Source organism: Aulonocara stuartgranti, assembly GCF_965226115.1.
Source record: "Aulonocara stuartgranti genome assembly, chromosome: 3".
NCBI lineage: Eukaryota > Metazoa > Chordata > Actinopteri > Cichliformes > Cichlidae > Aulonocara > Aulonocara stuartgranti.
This window is the reverse complement of record NC_138941.1, coordinates 3968526-3987879: the sequence shown is the minus strand read 5'-3', so window position 1 is coordinate 3987879 and position 19354 is coordinate 3968526. Positions and strand designations below refer to the sequence as shown.

Sequence of the window (19354 nt, the reverse complement as noted above, 5' to 3'; positions counted from 1 at the left end):
AGGAAAAATAAGTATAATCCCTTTGGTAGGGATGCAAGTCTCTCCATATATCAATTAGTCCCACCTCCTTCATCAATGTATTTATATTCTTAATTAATGTTTTAGTATTCTGTGCTTTTCTATTGGAAATATCTAGCTTTGGTTGTAGATGTATATTTAAATCTCCTCCGCAAATTAGGAAACCTACTGTCTCTGTTACCATCACATCTATAATTTTCTTAAAGAAATAAATATCGCTTCCAGGGGGTGCATATATATTTAACAACGTGACTGGGTTCCCCTCAATGTTTCCCCTTACCAACATATAACGTCCCTCTTTATCACTTATCTCGGATATTTTTTCAAAGAGTAATTTGCTTGATAACAGGATAACCACTCCTCTCCTTCGTCCAGTTTTATAGGAAGAGGAGAAAACTGTTGTATAACCCATTCTTTTCAGTTTTTCATGCTCCTTACAGTCTAGATGGGTTTCCTGTGGATACACTATTTGTACTTGTTCTTTCTTCATTTTAGTTAAAATTTTATTACGTTTAATTGGATTCGACAGGCCATTTACATTATATGATATGATTTTTACCTTATCTTTAAGCATACCCTTACTATTTGAATATTATTAATGTAACAACGACATGTACCATTAGACCACTCCCTAAACATACATAAGCAAACATTAATATTAAGATTAACGCTGTATAAAACAACAGCTACAGAAATAAGCTTTATTTGGTCAAAGAAAAATAAAAGAAAAGACTTCCAACTGTGTGGTCCCCGATATGACCCTAAGTAAGCCCCGATAAAAGAGGGGGCTTCGAGGGGGGCCTCTCTCACCTCTGTGTGAGACAGGGCCTTCCTTAGCCAGCAGGCCAATGTCCATTCTACTAATAGCATAGGTAGCATGTCCGCCTATTTTCAATTTCTGCATTGCCACTTCAGTATATTATTTCGAGATACGAAGTCTTTACCAGTGTATATGGCTATAGCTTGATTCCAGCTTTGATATCATTGATTTCAATGAAGAGCTTTGTGATTGTAGCAAAGGGCTGGTAGCTCTGAGAGTCCCACTGATGAGGTGTTTGTGAAGGTTCGCAGTTATCTAAAGAGCTTAGAAAAAAAGGCATCTGGACTTCTTTAAGTTTTTTGAAGACGTTTCGCCTTTCACCTCTCATCCAAGAAGCTTCTTTATTTCTAGGGTCAAATGGTGGAGAGTCCCAGATTAGCCTGTGTACAAACAGACTTCAGCCATATGAGAGTGAGTGTGAGTGAATGAGAGCACACACAGGACACACTGATCTCTGAATGTGTGTGACGCAGTGAAAAAGAGGATTGTACTGGATATACTGTGACTGACAAACAGAGTTTAAAGAGAAAGGTGTTTGGATTAAAATGGATTATGCTAAAGTGAACGTGCTAATGAAATCTGAACTGACTGAAATGTGAAGTGAAGATAATTCAGATGTAAAAGAGAGAGAAACTGATAATAAGGTGGGGCTGGAGATCAGTGAAGGGCATGTAAACACCTGATTGGTTGAGTAGATATCAGATCGACAGTTTCACAGTTTTCCCTGTGGATTATAACTTTAAGAAGATGTGACATTCATCAAGGAATCCTGCTCTCCGGATTATTTCCATGAACACTGAGCTGGATCACATCTACAGTGCTGGAAGTGCCCGTCTCACCACCAACCTCTCTGTGCACATTCACTTTTCAACCCTTTGTGAGACACTAAAGGTGTAAATCTGAGTATTTATCTATGTTAGTGCAAACACCTCTAATAGGTTGGTTTAGTCTTTCCAAGTCATATCTTCCCTTAGATCTGCGGTCCAGGCTCCTAAAATCATCCTAGTTTAACAAGCACTACAATCTAGAGGAGAGCTGCACTAACAGGTGTGACAGATGAGATCTGACCTGCAAGGATACTCATGTTTATGTATATCAGGACAAGCAGGGAAGACCTGGACATCAACTCTGTCAGGCTGCCTGAGTCCTCTCACCCACAACAGCTCATCAACTCTAAACAGGAATGAGCAGCTCATTTCAAAATAAAAGGTTGGAATTGTAAAGAAAACAAACAGAGCTCATAAACTGAAACTGATTTCATTTTTTCAGCTGGAACATTTTAGTTGTTCCTTTTTCAATACATACATAATTATATTTACAGTAAGTCTTATCAATCCCCTTTTCCCTGCCAGTCACCGCCAATGTTCCCTCTAATGTTTCATGTGTCTGAGCGAACACACAAACTCCCTGAGCGTCCCTTGGACCACTGTGAGCAACAGCAGACGTGCACTGTGGTCACGCCAGCATCTTATCCATCCAAGTTACATGGTTTATTAAAGTAATCAAATTACAGCATTTACATTTATGTTAGACTACTTTTAATTAACTGCTTTAGCCCACTTACAATGAAAATTAAAAACAACCTTGTTCATGACCTGTAGCATGTTAACACTATTGGAAGTAAAAATAACTTGAACTCCAATTTTGAAAACACAACTTTATTTTTTCTATTTTTATAAAGCTCTGACTTGTATTATGAGTCTGTGGTCTGGGAGAGAGTCTGTAACTCTGTCTGCAACATACAGGATATAATGACCAATGTTGGGCAATTAATTATATAGTTACTTCTTCAAAAAAGTAACTGAGTTTTGCAAACAACAAAGTTTGTTGCAATAAACACTGAATACTATCATTGTTATAAACAACAATACTATTCAGGAAGAAAACCAAACATTGTAGATATTTTATAATAACTCTGGTTTTACGTGGCCGATCAACACAATTTAAAAACTGGTATAAAGTCCTCACTTTGTCCGTCAGTTGCTCCGTCTGTCCTGCTCACATCTCCAATGGTTGTACACGTTGTCATTAACGTGGCTTCACCTCATCATCAGCCACTTTGCTCGCTATAACACCGGTGTTGGCACATAAGGACGCTGTCATAGCCTGTCAGCGACGTTGATTAGCTGCGTATATACGAATGTGAATCGCGTGATTGGCTGGACTATGGGATAAGGTGGCATCGTTCTAATCCCATATGGGAGCAGCCAGTCACTGACTAACACTGCAGAATTGTTGAAGATTTAATTTTAATTTCAATTGAGATTTGATTTTTTTTTTTTGTGTGCAACACAGATTTTCTGTGCAGAGACGTGCCAGCAGGGCGCAGTTGCACGAGCGCAGCTTAGAGGGAACATTGGGCACCACCACAGTTCACTTCAACAAAACTTTACTTCAGATTTGTTTTCATGTTTTGATCCAGTGATGAGAGCCGTTTCCCCCATGTCCAGTCCTTGTACTAAGCTAGGCTAAACATGTCCAGGGCCTGTCTCTGTGCAGCTTTTAATCTGATGTTAATAAGGTAGAAATGGAGGAAGAAGAAAATGACTTCATCAATCAACATGCAGCTACCAACCCAAATGGTGAGGTGGTGGTTAGTTATTACTGTTGTTTCTGATCCCCTACATTATCCTACATTCAAATATATTCTCCAGCTACAATAGTGTTTGTGTTCCTAAAAGGATTTCATGAATGTGTTATTGTTCATGTCACATCTGTATGAAACAAAGAGGAAGTGAGGTTTATCCTTCATGATCACAAACTGTTCCATGTAAACCTGAGATCTGTGTGGAGCAGCTGACCTGTACGATGTGCTCAACACAAACATTATTTACCATCAGTTACTGTGTGACTGAACCACGTGGGTGTATGAAACATCGCTTTCAGTTTTGATAGCACATGGCAACATTCAGACGTGAATCTATACAGTAACACTTTGATTTGTTATAGTGAGGAGACTGTTGAAGGAACGATGAGGGGAAACTGTAACAGCAGCATCAGAAACCAGGAGACAAAGCTGAGGTCTGGGTTCCTCTATGCTACACACAGCCTCCTGCTCCTGGACTTTAGAAAACACATAAATGTCTGCAAGTACACTTACTTCAGAAACTCTATTAAACTCATTACAAGTTTACTTCAGCTTTAAATTACTCACAACATCAGCACACACGAGTAAACAAAGTAACTCACAGCTACTGTTCAAGTTTAGTCATCTTTAATACAAATATACCTCATTATTATGAATCTCACAGCTACCTGCTCATTGAACTGAACAATAATTCTGTTTGACCATTAAAACAAAATATGTGACTGTAAAAAAATCTTCAGACAGTAATTAAGAATCTCCTAAGCAATCCAAAGATAAAGAAAAGTTCACCTGCCAATTCTATAAAGCTTGGTTGTTTGTACAATAATATCATTTAATGATATGTTTGGATCCTGACCTGAGAGTTTCCAGTGTACAATGTGGACTCTGCAGTGCAGCAGACAGAAGCTTCACCCCTGAATCCTGCAGGTCATTGTTACTCAGGTCCAGCTCTTTCAGACTAGAGGACTGGGAGTTGAGAACTGAGGACAGAGCATCACAGCTTCTCTCTGAGAGGTTACAGCCACTCAGTCTGGAAGAAAACAAACAAACAATTAAATCAGTCAAATGAAACATTTTTAATGCCAGCATGCAATACAATTATTGGTTAACTAAATAGCCTCATTAAAACACAACTCTTCTTCTATAGCAGCACTTACTCCTTGTAAGCTCCACCTGCTCCACCATCTGAGTCAGAAGACATGAAAACAAACTGTAAATCTAGTAGAAACATGATTGGAAATCTTCTCAGATCCATTTGTACATTTAGAGCCTGATCCTGAAATATAGCAGCACGGACATTCACAGCAGCAAAGGGTTCTTGCTGATCTGACCTGGCTTGGCCCTGGCTTATTGAAGATTAAAGAAAGTGGAATCAGCTGTTCAAACCCCACAAGGCTGCCCGCTGTGACTGAAACAATGGGACGGGTCGTGACTTCTCAAAATGGGCTCATTGAACGCAGCACGGATAAGATCTTGAAGAAGCTCATGGCGGTCGTGAGTTCTCAGACTTTGCTCTTTGAGCGCAAAACTGATAACCTCTCGGAGAAGCTCGTGGCTCTCCAACGGGAGATTGAGAGACGAGTGACGGACTGTTAGATCAGCTGTGAAATTGACATGCAGTTGTTCGCACCAAAGAAAGCCACCATCATCTCATGCGGCTAACATACCGGCACCAGCTGTGGTCTCAAGGCTGGAGCTGAACATAACAAATCTCACCCTGATAACAGACGGTGTTTAGACTGTTCCTTCCCATCCTAAGCATGCTTATCCCCTCCCGGTGCAGACGGTGGGTCGAGGGGACCAGCGCAAATGCTGCAGGCCCGGGTGCGCTGTCTACACCGGCTGTCTCTCACCTTTTACCCATCCCTGTTGCTTGTCATGTGTTTCTATGGCGCATTAAGAGTTTTCATGTGCTCTGCGCTAAGGTCATTTTTTGTCTGTTCTCAAACTGATCTCCCTGTTGGAGCTCAGTCTGGGAGGAGTTCTTTTTTCTCCTCATCTTTCCTGATGTTGTGCATTTTCTGCTGTTTGGTTCCGGGTCGCTGCTCTAGCGGCTAACCGGCCAGCTACCTAGCCTGACCCGTCTCTCCAATGTGATGTTTGTGTATTGTATGTACGGTTGGAAAGCTCAGTATCCTAACTGCCCCTTGAAAATAAATACAGTGTTCTGAATCTGAAAAGATTACAGAAGACGACTCTGTTCAGTAAATATTACGCTCATGCTGTCAAGAAATACCAAAGGTAGGTAAAACGCTGGTTGTTGCAGCCATCCAGTATGACATGCTTTGTACTGTCCTGCTGCAGTTTGTGGCACCTGGTTAATGAGTTGTGAAGGATGATGAAACAAACACTTCACTCAATGTTTGTCTTCTAAACTGGATGTAATTTGGGCAGCCGATAGTTTTTCTTAATCTATCCCAGCTGCAAATAGGAACACAACAAATAACTAACTTTACCCACTTGGATCCTTATCATTCAAGATTGTGAAAAGATTCTCTACTCAGAGAATACTGGTGATGTTAGATGAGAGAGATGGAAGATGATGAAGGGGAAGAGTTTTCAGAACTTGAGGCCTTTTGTCTTCACTGTACAGGACAAAGAAGACAGGAAGGGAGGGAGAAGTGAGGAGAATAACACACAGGAAATGGTCTTGGGCAGACTCAAACCAGGCCCTGGAGTCACGACTCTAACCTTCAGTGCATGGGTCACCTGCTCAGCCAGGTAAGCTACAGCAGTCAGCAGTGTGTGAGTTAATTTGAAGACAATGATGACTATAAGTCAGGTAAAAAAAAAAAATACTATCATCAACCAACAAGGGGAAAACAGTGAGCTTGAATGGCCAAGCTTTGACCAAGGGTGGCTCACTCCTCGGTCTTCTTGCCCAAGGAGTGAACCACCCTGCATGGCTATCAATGTGGTGCAACCAAGGCCATCATACAGTACAGGCCATCCAAGCTGATTTTAACTTTTCCTCCCAGATACCACCTTAGAAATCATCTAGATTAGGATATGTTGGCTGTTCTAGATCCAATCACAACAAACAGAGAGCTGTTGTGTGTCCAAGGTGAACAGGAAGAATATATACATGCATAAAGTCAATAAAGTCAGAAGGTTTGCTTTAGACTGTGCTGCAGTTTATCATCAAAGACAAACAGGCACCATGCTGCCAACAAATGGCATCAAGTCTGACTTTAGTTTACTTTTTTTGTTCTTTTTTTTAATCAAGATTAAATTTTATAGCAACCACAGCAGAGATGACCAGGGAAGGTGTGCTTGAGGGGATATAGCTACAACAGCTGGTTTCAGACTGAAGAACTGAGGTGCTGCACCCAAGTCTGCAGGTTCAGGGAGGGACAAACATCTGCTGCAACCAGATTGGAGTGAGAGGAGAGAGCAGGCCAACAACAACAAAGAAACAACAAACACACTGTGGAAGACTGAAGCAGAGTTTAGTTTAAAGTGGAACTAAGGATGTTTCTCTGGCTGCCAGGATTCACTGAGTAATTCAAATGCTTTCTTTAATGCAGGACCCACCATGCATGTAAAAGCAAGTGTTTCACCAACATTTGTGACTAAAAATAGACCTGCAGTAGAAATGTATCTAGGAGCATGTGTAACCCACATAAAAATAAAAAGAACTGGGTCTATAACTAGATTGGAATCTTAAATTCCAACCGGAGCGTGTCCGTGAAGGCATCGTGACGCGTCATGACGCACGCCACGCCACGAGTCTGCACATGCCTGTTGTGACCAATCACATTCGCGAGGCACCGATATATGCCTTCCGGGTTGTCGTCTCAAAAAGACGCGGGGGAGAGGCGTTAGCGGATGGAAGCAACAGGTACGTAGGGCGAGCGCTTTTCGCTGTTTACTATCTTGGCTTGTTTTTGAATTAATTGTGGATTGCGTTCAACAGTATTTTTGATACCGCCGCGGGTAGATGCGTGGGGCTCGTTTGTGACATCGCACGTAGTGAATGGTGAGTTAAGCCTGAATGTTTGTTTGTATTTGTAACCTGTATCAGTATGCCAGTGCTATTAGCTGATGGGATAGCTGAGGCTTACTGCATTACTACTACTCTCACTTTACGTGGCTGTAGTTTTGTTATTTGAGATTGTCATTTATTTTAAATCATTATAATGGTTGGATATGTATTTGTTGTATTTTCTCATGGATTTTATTGTGTACACTGGAACTAAAGTTAGCTTGGGAAATTTAGATGAATTTTGCTAATAGTGGTTCTGTGATTATAGTGCAGGCTAGTGGTGCTCTGGAGAGACCACAGCGACACCACTACTTTGGATGGCGAGCTAGGCCCAACGAGCCAGAACCCCAGCTACAACTTCCTGCGGTCTGGTAGGAGGCTGCTGCGGCCTACACTCTCCCCTCTTGGTTTTCAGTCCCCCAAATCTCACTTCCGAGATTTCAGTTTTGGAATCTTAGTGCTGATCATCATACTTCCAATTTCAACCTGTCTAGACTGTCATACGCGTTGGACTTATATCACTCATGAAATAAACTTTATGGACATTGTTTGCCAGAGGTTGGACGAGGTTGCTGCACTGCCGTGCAGCGGATATTTTACAAGCTTGAATTGTTTTATCTTTTCTTGTCTGCAGATTTTGTAAATATTGGTGTTTGGTAATTGCACTTTATTTTCACTATAAATAACAATTGTAATCACAATATCTGTGGTTGTACGTTTATTGTACTTCACTCACCTCCTAGAGCCGAATCTGATATCTTCTGAATTAGCCGAACTACTCATAACCAACTTAAATTATTTTAGCTTATGTACTTGCTACATAAGACAAATTAGTGGCGAGCCAGCCAGGAGGTTGTGTCAAGTATAATATTGTTGTGTACATTCAGTCTCACTATCTCACCATATTACTATGAACATGGACTTGTTGGAGTCATTAGGTGTTAAAATACCAAACGCGGTGTCAGTGGCGTCCCCGCATATGAGGTTGAGGAGGTTGAAGATTTTCTTCTCCAGTATGGTGCTATTGAACGCTCCGTGCCAATAAACTCACCCGGCTCTGAGTTTAATAATATGCTCGTTGTTGAGTTTAAAACGGGGTCTGCTTTTGATTTTTTGGGTCCGATTCTGCCATATGCATTTAAGCCCTCAGATAATGAATATCATATAAAAAGCTTGTCTAAAATCTATGCGGCTACTGTCGGGTGCACAAAGACTAAGACTTATTTAGCTGACTTAAAACAAGTAGCAAAACTGTCTGGTCAGGATTTTGCTGAAGTTCTCCAAGAACTAATGACCCAAATAAATGGAGCTGTTTCAGAACTGCGCCCAGGAAAACCAGAAGGGCTCAAGCAGGAATGTACTGCCACATCTGAACACAAAACGGCTGCTACTCCGGATCAACAAACCCACAACACGGCTATTCCTGTCACTTCTTCAGCTACCCTACATCCTACAACAACAGAAGGACATTCTACCAGCATGTCTGCAGCTGAGTTGAATCCACCTGAAGTACAGAGGTATGTTGTGGAGCATATAGTAAAGAGCGAAGATGTAAACATACGTTCATCTCATAAGCTGCGCATGTTTTCTGGGAGAATACAACACCCACAGCATGAGGTGGACTATGATACATGGCGCTCTGGAGTGGATCTCATCTTAAAGGATCCAGCCATTTCAGAACTGCGAAGATCCAGACACATCCTTGATAGTCTTTTACCACCTGCAGTGGACATAATCAAGCACCTTAACCCCGACCTACCAGCAGAGACTTATATTCAACATCTTGATTCTGCTTATGGAATTGTACAGGACGGGGAAGAACTTTATGCGAAGTTCATGGACACGCTGCAGAACTCGGGTGAGAAACCATCCGGCTACCTACAGCGACTTCAGGTGGCCCTGAGTTTAGCTGTCAAGCGAGGAGGAGTCAAGCAGAGTGAAGTGAACAGGCACCTGCTCAGCCAATTCTGTAGGGGATGTTGGGATAGCAATCTTATCTCTGAGCTTCAGCTGAAGCAGAGAAAATCCAACCCACCTTCTTTTGCAGAACTGTTACTCCTATTAAGAACTGAAGAAGACAGAGAAGCTAGCAAAACTCTGAGGATGAAGCAACATTTGGGAACACCAAGACACAGAGTTGCAGCTCAAGCTCAGTTCGCAGTAGAAGAAGAAAAGGGGGTCTGTGCTGCGTTGTCCACTCTCACCCAGCAGATGGCGGAGATACAAAAGCAACTTGCCGCCTTAACTGCTTCCCAGTCTCGTCAGTCCTGTACTCCTGTCCCAAAGCAGCACCAGAAGCCAAGAACGGATATACAGGGGAATATATCACCTAACCCTAAGCCTGGTTTCTGTTTCAGGTGTGGGGAAGATGGACACATTAGACCACAGTGTGAGAACAGACCCAATCCTGCATTGGTCAATGCAAAACGCAAACAGTTCAGTGAAAGGAAACCAAAATGGCAGAAGCGGAATTCATCAACTGGACATTTAAACTAGATACAGTTCCTGTAATGGGACGTACAGGAACTGTGCAGGACCCACATTGTCCCGCAAAGGAGGAAAGGAACAAGGAGGAAATTGTTCACTGTGTAGACCTACACACTTGTCCGAAGGCAACCACAATGTTACCTCATGGGTTAGTTGGGTCAAGATGCACAACAGAGGTGACCCTAGCAGGCCATCCACAGAAATGCCTGCTTGATACAGGATCACAGGTTACTACAATACCTGTATCCTTTTACAACAATCATCTTCATGAACAACAAATTCAACCACTCCGTGATCTTCTCCAGGTGGAAGGTGCTGCGGGTCAAACCATTCCATATCTTGGATACATTGAGATTTCCGTCAAGTTCCCCAGAGATTTTGTTGGTGAAGAATATGAAGTAACAACATTGGCTCTAGTTGTTCCGGACGTACATCCTGACGTTCCCGCTACTGTGCTAATTGGGATGAACACCCTGGAACCCCTGTATGAACAGCATCTTAACCAGCATCCGAGCTATCAGCCTAGCACTCATGGGTACAGAGCGGTGTTGAAAACACTACAGCTGTCACACAAGCAGAAGGAGAATGGCAGCATTGGGAATGTGAGGCTACTAAGCAAAGCTCCAGTGCGTGTTCCGGCCGGCCGCACTATTGTCATCCAGGGCTCTGCCAAAGTTTCCACCCCATTGTTTAGCCAGAGTGTTCTCCTACAGCATCCTGCTTCCACCTTACCTGGGGGTTTGTGTGTCAGCAGTTGTCTCATCAACTTCCCAGTTCTTTCTCCATACAAGGTTCCTGTGGTTATTACGAATGAGTCGGAGCAAGATACCTTCATTCCACCTCACAGTGTCATTGCGGATTTGGAAACCTACCACTGCATCTTGTCTGAACATCGCGTGACCCATCTTCCAGTCAGGAACACTACCACCAGCCTGAACTTTGATTTTGGTGATTCTCCACTGTCACCTGAATGGAGGACGCGAGTCATAGGCAAGCTGAATGACATCTCGGAGGTCTTTTCGCATCATGACTTGGATTTTGGATGTACATCAGCTGTCAGACATCATATTCCACTCCATGACAATACACCGTTCAAGCAACGTGCCCGGCCAATCCATCCACAAGATTTCGAAGCTGTCCGCCGTCACCTGCGTGAGCTCCTGGAAGCCGGCATTACAAGGGAATCATCGTCTCCTTTTGCTTCGCCTATCGTGGTGGTCAGGAAGAAGAACGGTGAGGTCCGGCTGTGCATAGACTACCGGAAACTAAACCTTCAAACCATCAAGGATGCATACCCCTTACCTAATTTAGAGGAATCCTTTTCAGCACTCACTGGTTCTAAGTGGTTTTCAGTGCTCGACCTGAAGTCCGGTTACTACCAGATCCAGATGGAGGAGGAAGACAAGGCAAAGACTGCTTTTGTGACTCCTCTTGGGTTCTGGGAGTTTAACCAAATGCCTCAAGGTGTTACCAACGCCCCAAGCACCTTTCAGCGCTTGATGGAGCGATGCATGGGGGACCTTCACCTAAAGGAAGTGCTCGTTTTCCTGGATGACTTAATCATCTATTCGGACACTCTTGAGGAACACGAACGAAGGCTGCTGAGAGTCCTGAACCGGTTGAAGGAATATGGGCTGAAACTGGCACCGGAGAAATGTCGATTCTTCCAAAAGTCTGTAAAGTACTTGGGTCATATTGTCTCTGAGGAAGGAGTTCAAACAGATCCCGAGAAGATAGAGACCATCAAGACATGGCCGGTTCCCCAGACTCTGAAACAATTGAGATCTTTTCTGTGTTTCGCTGGTTATTACCGCCGGTTTATAAAAGACTATTCCGTCATTGCCAAACCCCTCAATGACCTGACTCGTGGATATTCTCCAGTTCAAAGATCAAAGACCCTGAAAGCTCGCAAGATACCCACCTACAGGCCAAACCAACCCTTCGGGGAGAGGTGGGATACCAACTGTCAAGTTGCATTTGAAACCTCGATTGAGAAGCTTACAACTGCCCCGGTTCTTGGGTTTGCAGACCCGTCTCGTTCATACATTCTGCACACCGATGCGAGTGTGACCGGACTTGGAGCTGTGTTGTATCAAGAGCAAGAGGAGAAACTCCGGGTCATAGCTTATGCTAGCCGCGGATTGTCGCAGAGTGAGAGCCGTTATGCAGCCCACAAGTTGGAATTCCTCGCCCTTAAGTGGAGTGTGACCGAGAAATTCCAAGATTACCTGTACGGGGCAGATTTTACAGTGGTGACGGACAGTAATCCACTGACCTACGTTTTGACAACAGCTAAACTGGACGCTACTGGACACCGTTGGTTGGCTGCATTGTCAACGTACTCCTTTAAACTTCTGTACAGAGCTGGCAAACAGAATTGTGATGCTGATGCGCTTTCGCGGCGACCTTACTCCTGCTCCAATGATGAAGTTTCTAATGACCATGAACTCATTCGTCAGTTCATTTCTCAACACACAGCTGATTCTGATGTCCTCCCGGAAGAGACTGTGAGAGCAATCTGCCAAAGTCATTTGGTCAGAGCCACACGGCCGGGTGACTGCGGTGAGGTTGGCTTCACACTTGTCGAGTCTTTGTCAGTTCAAATGGATACCATCCCTGACAGTTACTGTTCCGAGGACTGTCATCAGCTGCCTGTCGTTTCTACTCTTAACATCAAAGAGAAACAACACTCAGATCCCTGCATTCGAGAGCTTATTCACCAGCTTGAGACTGGGGAGAGGGTTCCACCAACAGCTAGAGCTGAGCTCCCTGAACTTCCGTTCTTGCTCAGAGAATGGTCCAGGTTGGAGCTGGTGGATGGAGTCCTGTACAGGAGGAGACGGGACAATGGAGACCTTTTATACCAGCTTGTCCTTCCAGAGGAGTTGCGGCCATCAGTCCTGAAAAGCCTCCATGAGGATATGGGCCATATGGGGATTGAACGTACACTTGACCTTGTCCGTACGAGATTCTACTGGCCTAAAATGGCAAAGGATGTTGAGCAGAAGATTAAGACTTGTGGCCGCTGTGTGCGCCGAAAAGCCTTGCCGGAAAAAGCTGCTCCACTTGTCAGCATAAAAACATCTCGACCCCTTGAGCTTTTGTGTATGGATTTTCTTGCTCTTGAGCCTGACACTAGTGGCACTCGTGATATCTTAGTCCTGACTGACCATTTCACTAAATTCGCTGTTGCCATTCCAACACCCAATCAAAAGGCAAGAACTGTGGCGAAGTGTCTATGGGAGAATTATATCATTTATTATGGCATTCCTGAGCGAATCCATACCGACCAAGGGCAAGATTTTGAGTCAAGACTAATAAAAGAATTGTGTGAGTTTGCAGGCATTCAGAAGAGCCGTACAACCCCTTACCATCCGAGGGGAAATCCAGTGGAGCGATTCAACAGGACGTTGCTGACAATGTTGGGGACCTTGGAGACAAAACAAAAAACAAGGTGGAAAGAGCATGTGAAACCGCTGGTTCACGCCTATAATTGTACCAGGAATGAGGTTACAGGGTTTACTCCTTACGAACTCATGTTCGGTAGAACACCTCGTCTACCTGTGGACCTGGCGTTCAATCTGCCACTGCGGGAATCCAAGCAAAAGAGTCACTCACAGTACATTAAATCACTGAAATCGAGATTGGAGGAAAGTTTCAGTATTGCCTCCAGTAACGCTACAAAGGCTGCCGATCGAAATAAAGCACGCTTTGACAACCGTGTGATACCATCAGCATTGGAACCAGGTGATCGTGTGCTTGTGAGGAATGTCCGCCTTCGAGGGAAGCATAAACTTTCAGATAAATGGGAGGAAGAAGTTTATGTGGTTGTCCATCGGGCTGGGGACCTCCCGGTCTACAAGGTAAAACCTGAGAACAGCGATGGACCTATGCGGACCCTTCACCGCGACCTCCTCCTTCCATGCGGCTTCCTCACGGGCAGTGAGGTTAACTTGGAATCACCAGAGCAATCGCTTCCGCACAGACCAAGAACTCGGCAGCAGAACCCGGATTTAAATTCCTTCACAGAACCTCTGGTTGAGGATGAGGATACAGGAAGCTTGGTTTCATTATATGTTAATCCTCCAACGTTGCACTTCACTGTGGAAAAACAGAATCATTTTCCAGATTCATCTGACGGTGGGAGCCTAGGACCACTGATTTTGGATCCTTCAGTTGAAGTGGAAGTGCAAGGGGAACCAGCCTCTGTGTCCAGTGTTCTTCCTCCAGCAGGGGAGTCTGGTGGTGAGCAATCTGACTCTGATGTGGAAGACATCCTACTTGAACTTGGTGAAAGTCACCCTGAAAACAGAAATGGCTTACCTGAAAACTTACTTGGAAATGGAGACATAATTGTCGACATTCCTGTCGTTGCTGTTGAAGATTCTCCTGAAGAGTCTAGTGTTATTGAGCAGGACACTGACATAGGTGACGGGCTAAGACGTTCACAACGACAAAGAGCACCACCTGACCGACTTCACTATTTCACTCGTGGCAATCCTCTGATTTCCGTTGTCCAAACGATGTTGCATAGTCTTTCCGATGCATTGGGCCATAATGCTAGCCGTCCTTCATCTGTTCACGTTGTCTAGCGTTTAACATGCGACGGGACGTGCATGGTTAAGGCGGGGAGGATGTAACCCACATAAAAATAAAAAGAACTGCGTCTATAACTAGATTGGAATCTTAAATTCCAACCGGAGCGTGTCCGTGAAGGCATCGTGACGCGCCACGCCACGAGTCTGCACATGCCTGTTGTGACCAATCACATTCGCGAGGCACCGATATATGCCTTCCGGGTTGTCGTCTCGAAAAGACGCGGGGGAGAGGCGTTAGCGGATGGAAGCAACAGGTACGTAGGGCGAGCGCTTTTCGCTGTTTACTATCTTGGCTTGTTTTTGAATTAATTGTGGATTGCGTTCAACAGTATTTTGATACCGCCGCGGGTAGATGCGTGGGGCTCGTATGTGACATCGCACGTAGTGAATGGTGAGTTGAGCCTGAATGTTTGTTTGTATTTGTAACCTGTATCAGTATGCCAGTGCTATTAGCTAATGGGATAGCTGAGGCTGAGGCTTACTGCATTACTACTACTCTCACTTTACGTGGCTGTAGTTTTGTTATTTGAGATTGTCATTTATTTTAAATCATTATAATGGTTGGATATGTATTTGTTGTATTTTCTCATGGATTTTATTGTGTACACTGGAACTAAAGTTAGCTTGGGAAATTTAGATGAATTTTGCTAATAGTGGTTCTGTGATTATAGTGCAGGCTAGTGGTGCTCTGGAGAGACCACAGCAACACCACTACTTTGGATGGCGAGCTAGGCCCAACGAGCCAGAACCCCAGCTACAACTTCCTGCGGTCTGGCAGGAGGCTGCTGCGGCCTACACTCTCCCCTCTTGGTTTTCAGTCCCCCAAATCTCACTTCTGAGATTTCAGTTTTGGAATCTTAGTGCTGATCATCATACTTCCAATTTCAACCTGTCTAGACTGTCATACGCGTTGGACTTATATCACTCATGAAATAAACTTTATGGACATTGTTTGCCAGAGGTTGGACGAGGTTGCTGCACTGCCGTGCAGCGGATATTTTACAAGCTTGAATTGTTTTATCTTTTCTTGTCTGCAGATTTTGTAAATATTGGTGTTTGGTAATTGCACTTTATGTTCACTATAAATAACAATTGTAATCACAATATCTGTGGTTGTACGTTTATTGTACTTCACTCACCTCCTAGAGCCGAATCTCATATCTTCTGAATTAGCCCAACTACTCATAACCAACTTAAATTATTTTAGCTTATGTACTTGCTACACATGCATGTGAATATAAAGTATCACAACATCAGGCACATGCAGCCTAAGTGTTTAAACAAAGACTGATAACATAACAGCAGCAGTGATGATCAGAGTTTATGGTGAATCCAGCGTCTCGAGTTCACCGAGTTCTGGAGGCATCAAAGAGGTTACAGTTGTATTGGAGAAATCCCAAAACTTTACAAATTCATACAAAGACAGAAAGCCTGGTGAAATAAATTACTGACACAGTTGGATGTTAAAAGTAAAGACATGAGTACAAATGTACTCACAGAGCTTTGTTGGAGGCTTTGACCACTGGCAGCAGCCTCAGAAGAGCCTCCTCTGAAGCAGAGTATTTCTTCAGGTCAAACACATCCAGATCTTTTTCTGATGACAGTAAGATGAAGACCAGAGCTGACCACTGAGCAGGAGACAGTTTATCTGTGGAGAGACTTCCTGATCTCAGGGACTGTTGGATCTCCTCCACTAGAGAACGATCATTCAGTTCATTCAGACAGTGGATCAGATTGATGCTTCTCTCTGCAGACAGATTCTCACTGAGCTTCTCCTTGATGTACTGGACTGTTTCCTGATTGGTCTGCCAGTTACTTCCTGTCAGCAGACCTCGTAGGAGAGTCTGATTGGTCTGCAGTGAAAGACCCAGGAGGAAGCGGAGGAACAAGTCCAGGTGTCCATTTGGACTCTGTAAGGCCTTGTTCACAGCACTCTGGTGGAGAGATTGTAGGTTTGGTTTGTTAAATAATTTAGATTTCTTGGAGGTTGTTTGTTGTTGTTCCAGCAGATTGAGTCCAGAGTTGATGAAGGTCAGATGGACATGAAGAGCAGCCAGAAACTCCTGAACACTCAGATGGATGAAGCAGAACACCTTGTCCTGGTACAGTCCTCTCTCCTCTTTAAAGATCTGTGTGAACACTCCTGAGTACACTGAGGCTGCTCTGATATCGATGCCACACTCTGTCAGGTCTGATTCATAGAAGATCAGGTTTCCTTTCTGCAGCTGATCAAAAGCCAGTTTTCCCAGAGACTCCATCATCGTCCTGCTCTCAGGACTCCAGTGTGGATCTGTCTCAGCTCCTCCATCATACTTGACCTTCTTCACTTTGGCCTGAACCACCAGGAAGTGGATGTACATCTCAGTCAGGGTGTTGGGCAGCTGTCCTCCCTCTCTGGTTTCCAGCACATCCTCCAGAACTGTAGCAGTGATCCAGCAGAAGACTGGGATGTGACACATGATGTGGAGGCTTCGTGATGTCTTGATGTGGGAGATGATCCTGCTGGCCTGCTCCTCATCTCTGAATCTCTTCCTGAAGTACTCCTCCTTCTGTGGGTCAGTGAACCCTCTGACCTCTGTCACCATGCCGACACAGTCAGGAGGGATCTGATTGGCTGCTGCAGGTCGTGTGGTTATCCAGAGGCGAGCAGAGGGAAGCAGTTTCCCCTTGATGAGGTTTATCAGCAGCGCATCCACTGAGGTGGACTTTCTAGGGTCAGTTAGGATTGTAGTTTTGTGGAAGTCCAGAGGAAGTCGACACTCATCCAGACCATCAAAGATGAACACAACCTGGAAGTCTTCAAAGCTGCAGATTCCTGCTTCTTTGGTTTCAGTAAAGAAACGATGAACAAGTCCCACCAAGCTGAACTTTTCCTCTTTCAGCACATTCAGCTCTCTGAAAGTGAATGGAAATATGAACTGGATGTCCTGGTTGGCTTTGTCTTCAGCCCAGTCCAGGCTGTATTTCTGTGTTAAGACTGTTTTCCCAATGCCAGCCACTCCCTTTGTCAGCACTGTTCTGATTGGTTCAACTCTTCCAGGTGAGGCTTTAAAGATGTCTTCTTGTCTGATGGTTGTTTCTGGTCTGTCTGGTTTCCTGGATGCTGTTTCAATCTGTCTGACCTCATGTTCATCATTGACCTCTGCAGTCCCTCCCTCTGTGATGTAGAGCTCTGTGTAGATCTGATTCAGGAGGGTTGGGTTTCCTGCTTTAGCGATGCCCTCAAACACACACTGGAACTTCTTCTTCAGCTTAGACTTAAGTTTACGATGACAAACAGCAGCTGGAAGTTCTGAATAATAATAATAAAAATACAACTTTAACAATCATATTTTACAAAATGCTGATGACAATTTCTGACCCACTGAGAAATGACTGAACACACTGGTGTCACAAATCTCTCATTTATCCAGCAGCTTAAATCTTTAGATAAATCCTCTTACGTCTCTGCAGACGGTCAGCCAGCTCCTCCTGCTTCATTCTCCTCAGGAAGTCCACTGTGATCTTCACAAATGCCTCTCTGCTGTTTCTCCTCTGCTCATCATCCTCCCTCTGAAACTTCAAGCACTGGGGCTTATTTGGATTCAGAGCCTTCTGGATCTTCTTCAGCTCGTTCTTCACAAAAGTGATGATGTTGTCCTCCAGCAGCTGGAACAGAATATTTATGAATGACCCACCACTCTGAACTTTAGTCTACACAACATCCACTTCTTTACCATCAAGGGGCATATCATCCACGAACTCTTTACCAATTATAAGTTTGGCTTTATCTGATTAACTGAGACTTTGTCCACAACTCCATGATCCCAAAGCGTTGATTCTGTTCATATGAATGCAGCGATTTCAGTGGGAGAAACATTTCACTGGTGTTCAGAGCTGAACTACCAACAGGTTGATGATCAAAGCCAGAAACTTGGAGATGTTTCAGGTGACTGAGTTGATCGTACAGACAACTGGTCTTAAAGGTTCACTCTGTTTACACATACAGATCAGTATTTAAGGTTTGACTCTCATCATCCACTGGAGCACAAACTGGGCGTCATCAGGACGCTACAACACAGAACAAACACCATCCCCACAGACACAGCAGCCAGCGAAGCAGAAGAACTTCACATCAAGAAGGTCCTGAGTAAATGTGAACGCTGGTTTGAGGGCGGAGTCAAGGAGGCCATTTATGTGAAAAGGAAAGACCATCTCTGAATGGAGGAGGGGCCTAAGGGTACAACTGTCACCATCTTACATGCTGTGATTGCAGCCATTCCCCAGCTCTCTGTGAACTGGACTCATGACCATTGATCAACAACCATTGATCAATGGTCCTGACAATATGCGTACCAATGATCAATGAACTGACCTCCCAGCACATTGTTCCTTCAGTGGGCTGGTTTCAGTCATACAAATGTCCTGTTTATAAGATTGAAACCTGCAGTCAGCTGAGACTGAAGAAGTCACCTGATGATGATGAAACGTTTCTCCCACTGAAAACATCCAGATGAACAGAATCAAGCTTTTTGGGATTTACGTACCTGGATGATTGAGCATCAAGACACAACTCTGTGACTTTTCTCAGATGAATAAATCCTCTCCTCCAGCTTTGTTTACATCTATCAGCCCTGTGGCGCTGCCCAGGGAAATAATCTATGTGAGAGGTGGAAAGTCATACAGGTGTCTGCTCCTGCCTTCAGTTATTTTATCTACTGTGTGTCAACTGGCTGAACCTCCTCCAACTGTCTACTGTCTCCCTAAACTCAACAATGACTTAGTGATCTATCCATTCTCTGACCAAAGACATCCTGCTGCAGGAGGTTAACATAGCAGCCAATGATGATCCCACTCACTGTGAACAACACATTTGGACC

General features: G+C 44.1%; 2 protein-coding genes across 2 annotated transcripts in view; both read right to left on the bottom strand.

Moving 5' to 3' along the window:
* Positions 1 to 18229, bottom strand: part of LOC309697049 (protein NLRC3-like) — a gene marked incomplete at its 5' end in the record, with an annotated part of 40261 nt that extends 22032 nt beyond the window's left edge. Inside the window, 4 exons of the mRNA XM_082518682.1 lie at positions 4282 to 4455; positions 15993 to 17787; positions 17939 to 18143; positions 18212 to 18229. Coding sequence (XP_082374808.1) covers positions 4282 to 4455; positions 15993 to 17787; positions 17939 to 18143; positions 18212 to 18229 — 2192 coding nt within the window. The remainder of the gene's footprint in view (positions 1 to 4281; positions 4456 to 15992; positions 17788 to 17938; positions 18144 to 18211) is intronic.
* The window catches only part of LOC309702206 (protein NLRC3-like), a 361701-nt gene that overhangs the window by 337783 nt on the left and 4564 nt on the right, over positions 1 to 19354 (bottom strand). The gene's annotated exons all lie outside the window — the stretch shown is intronic.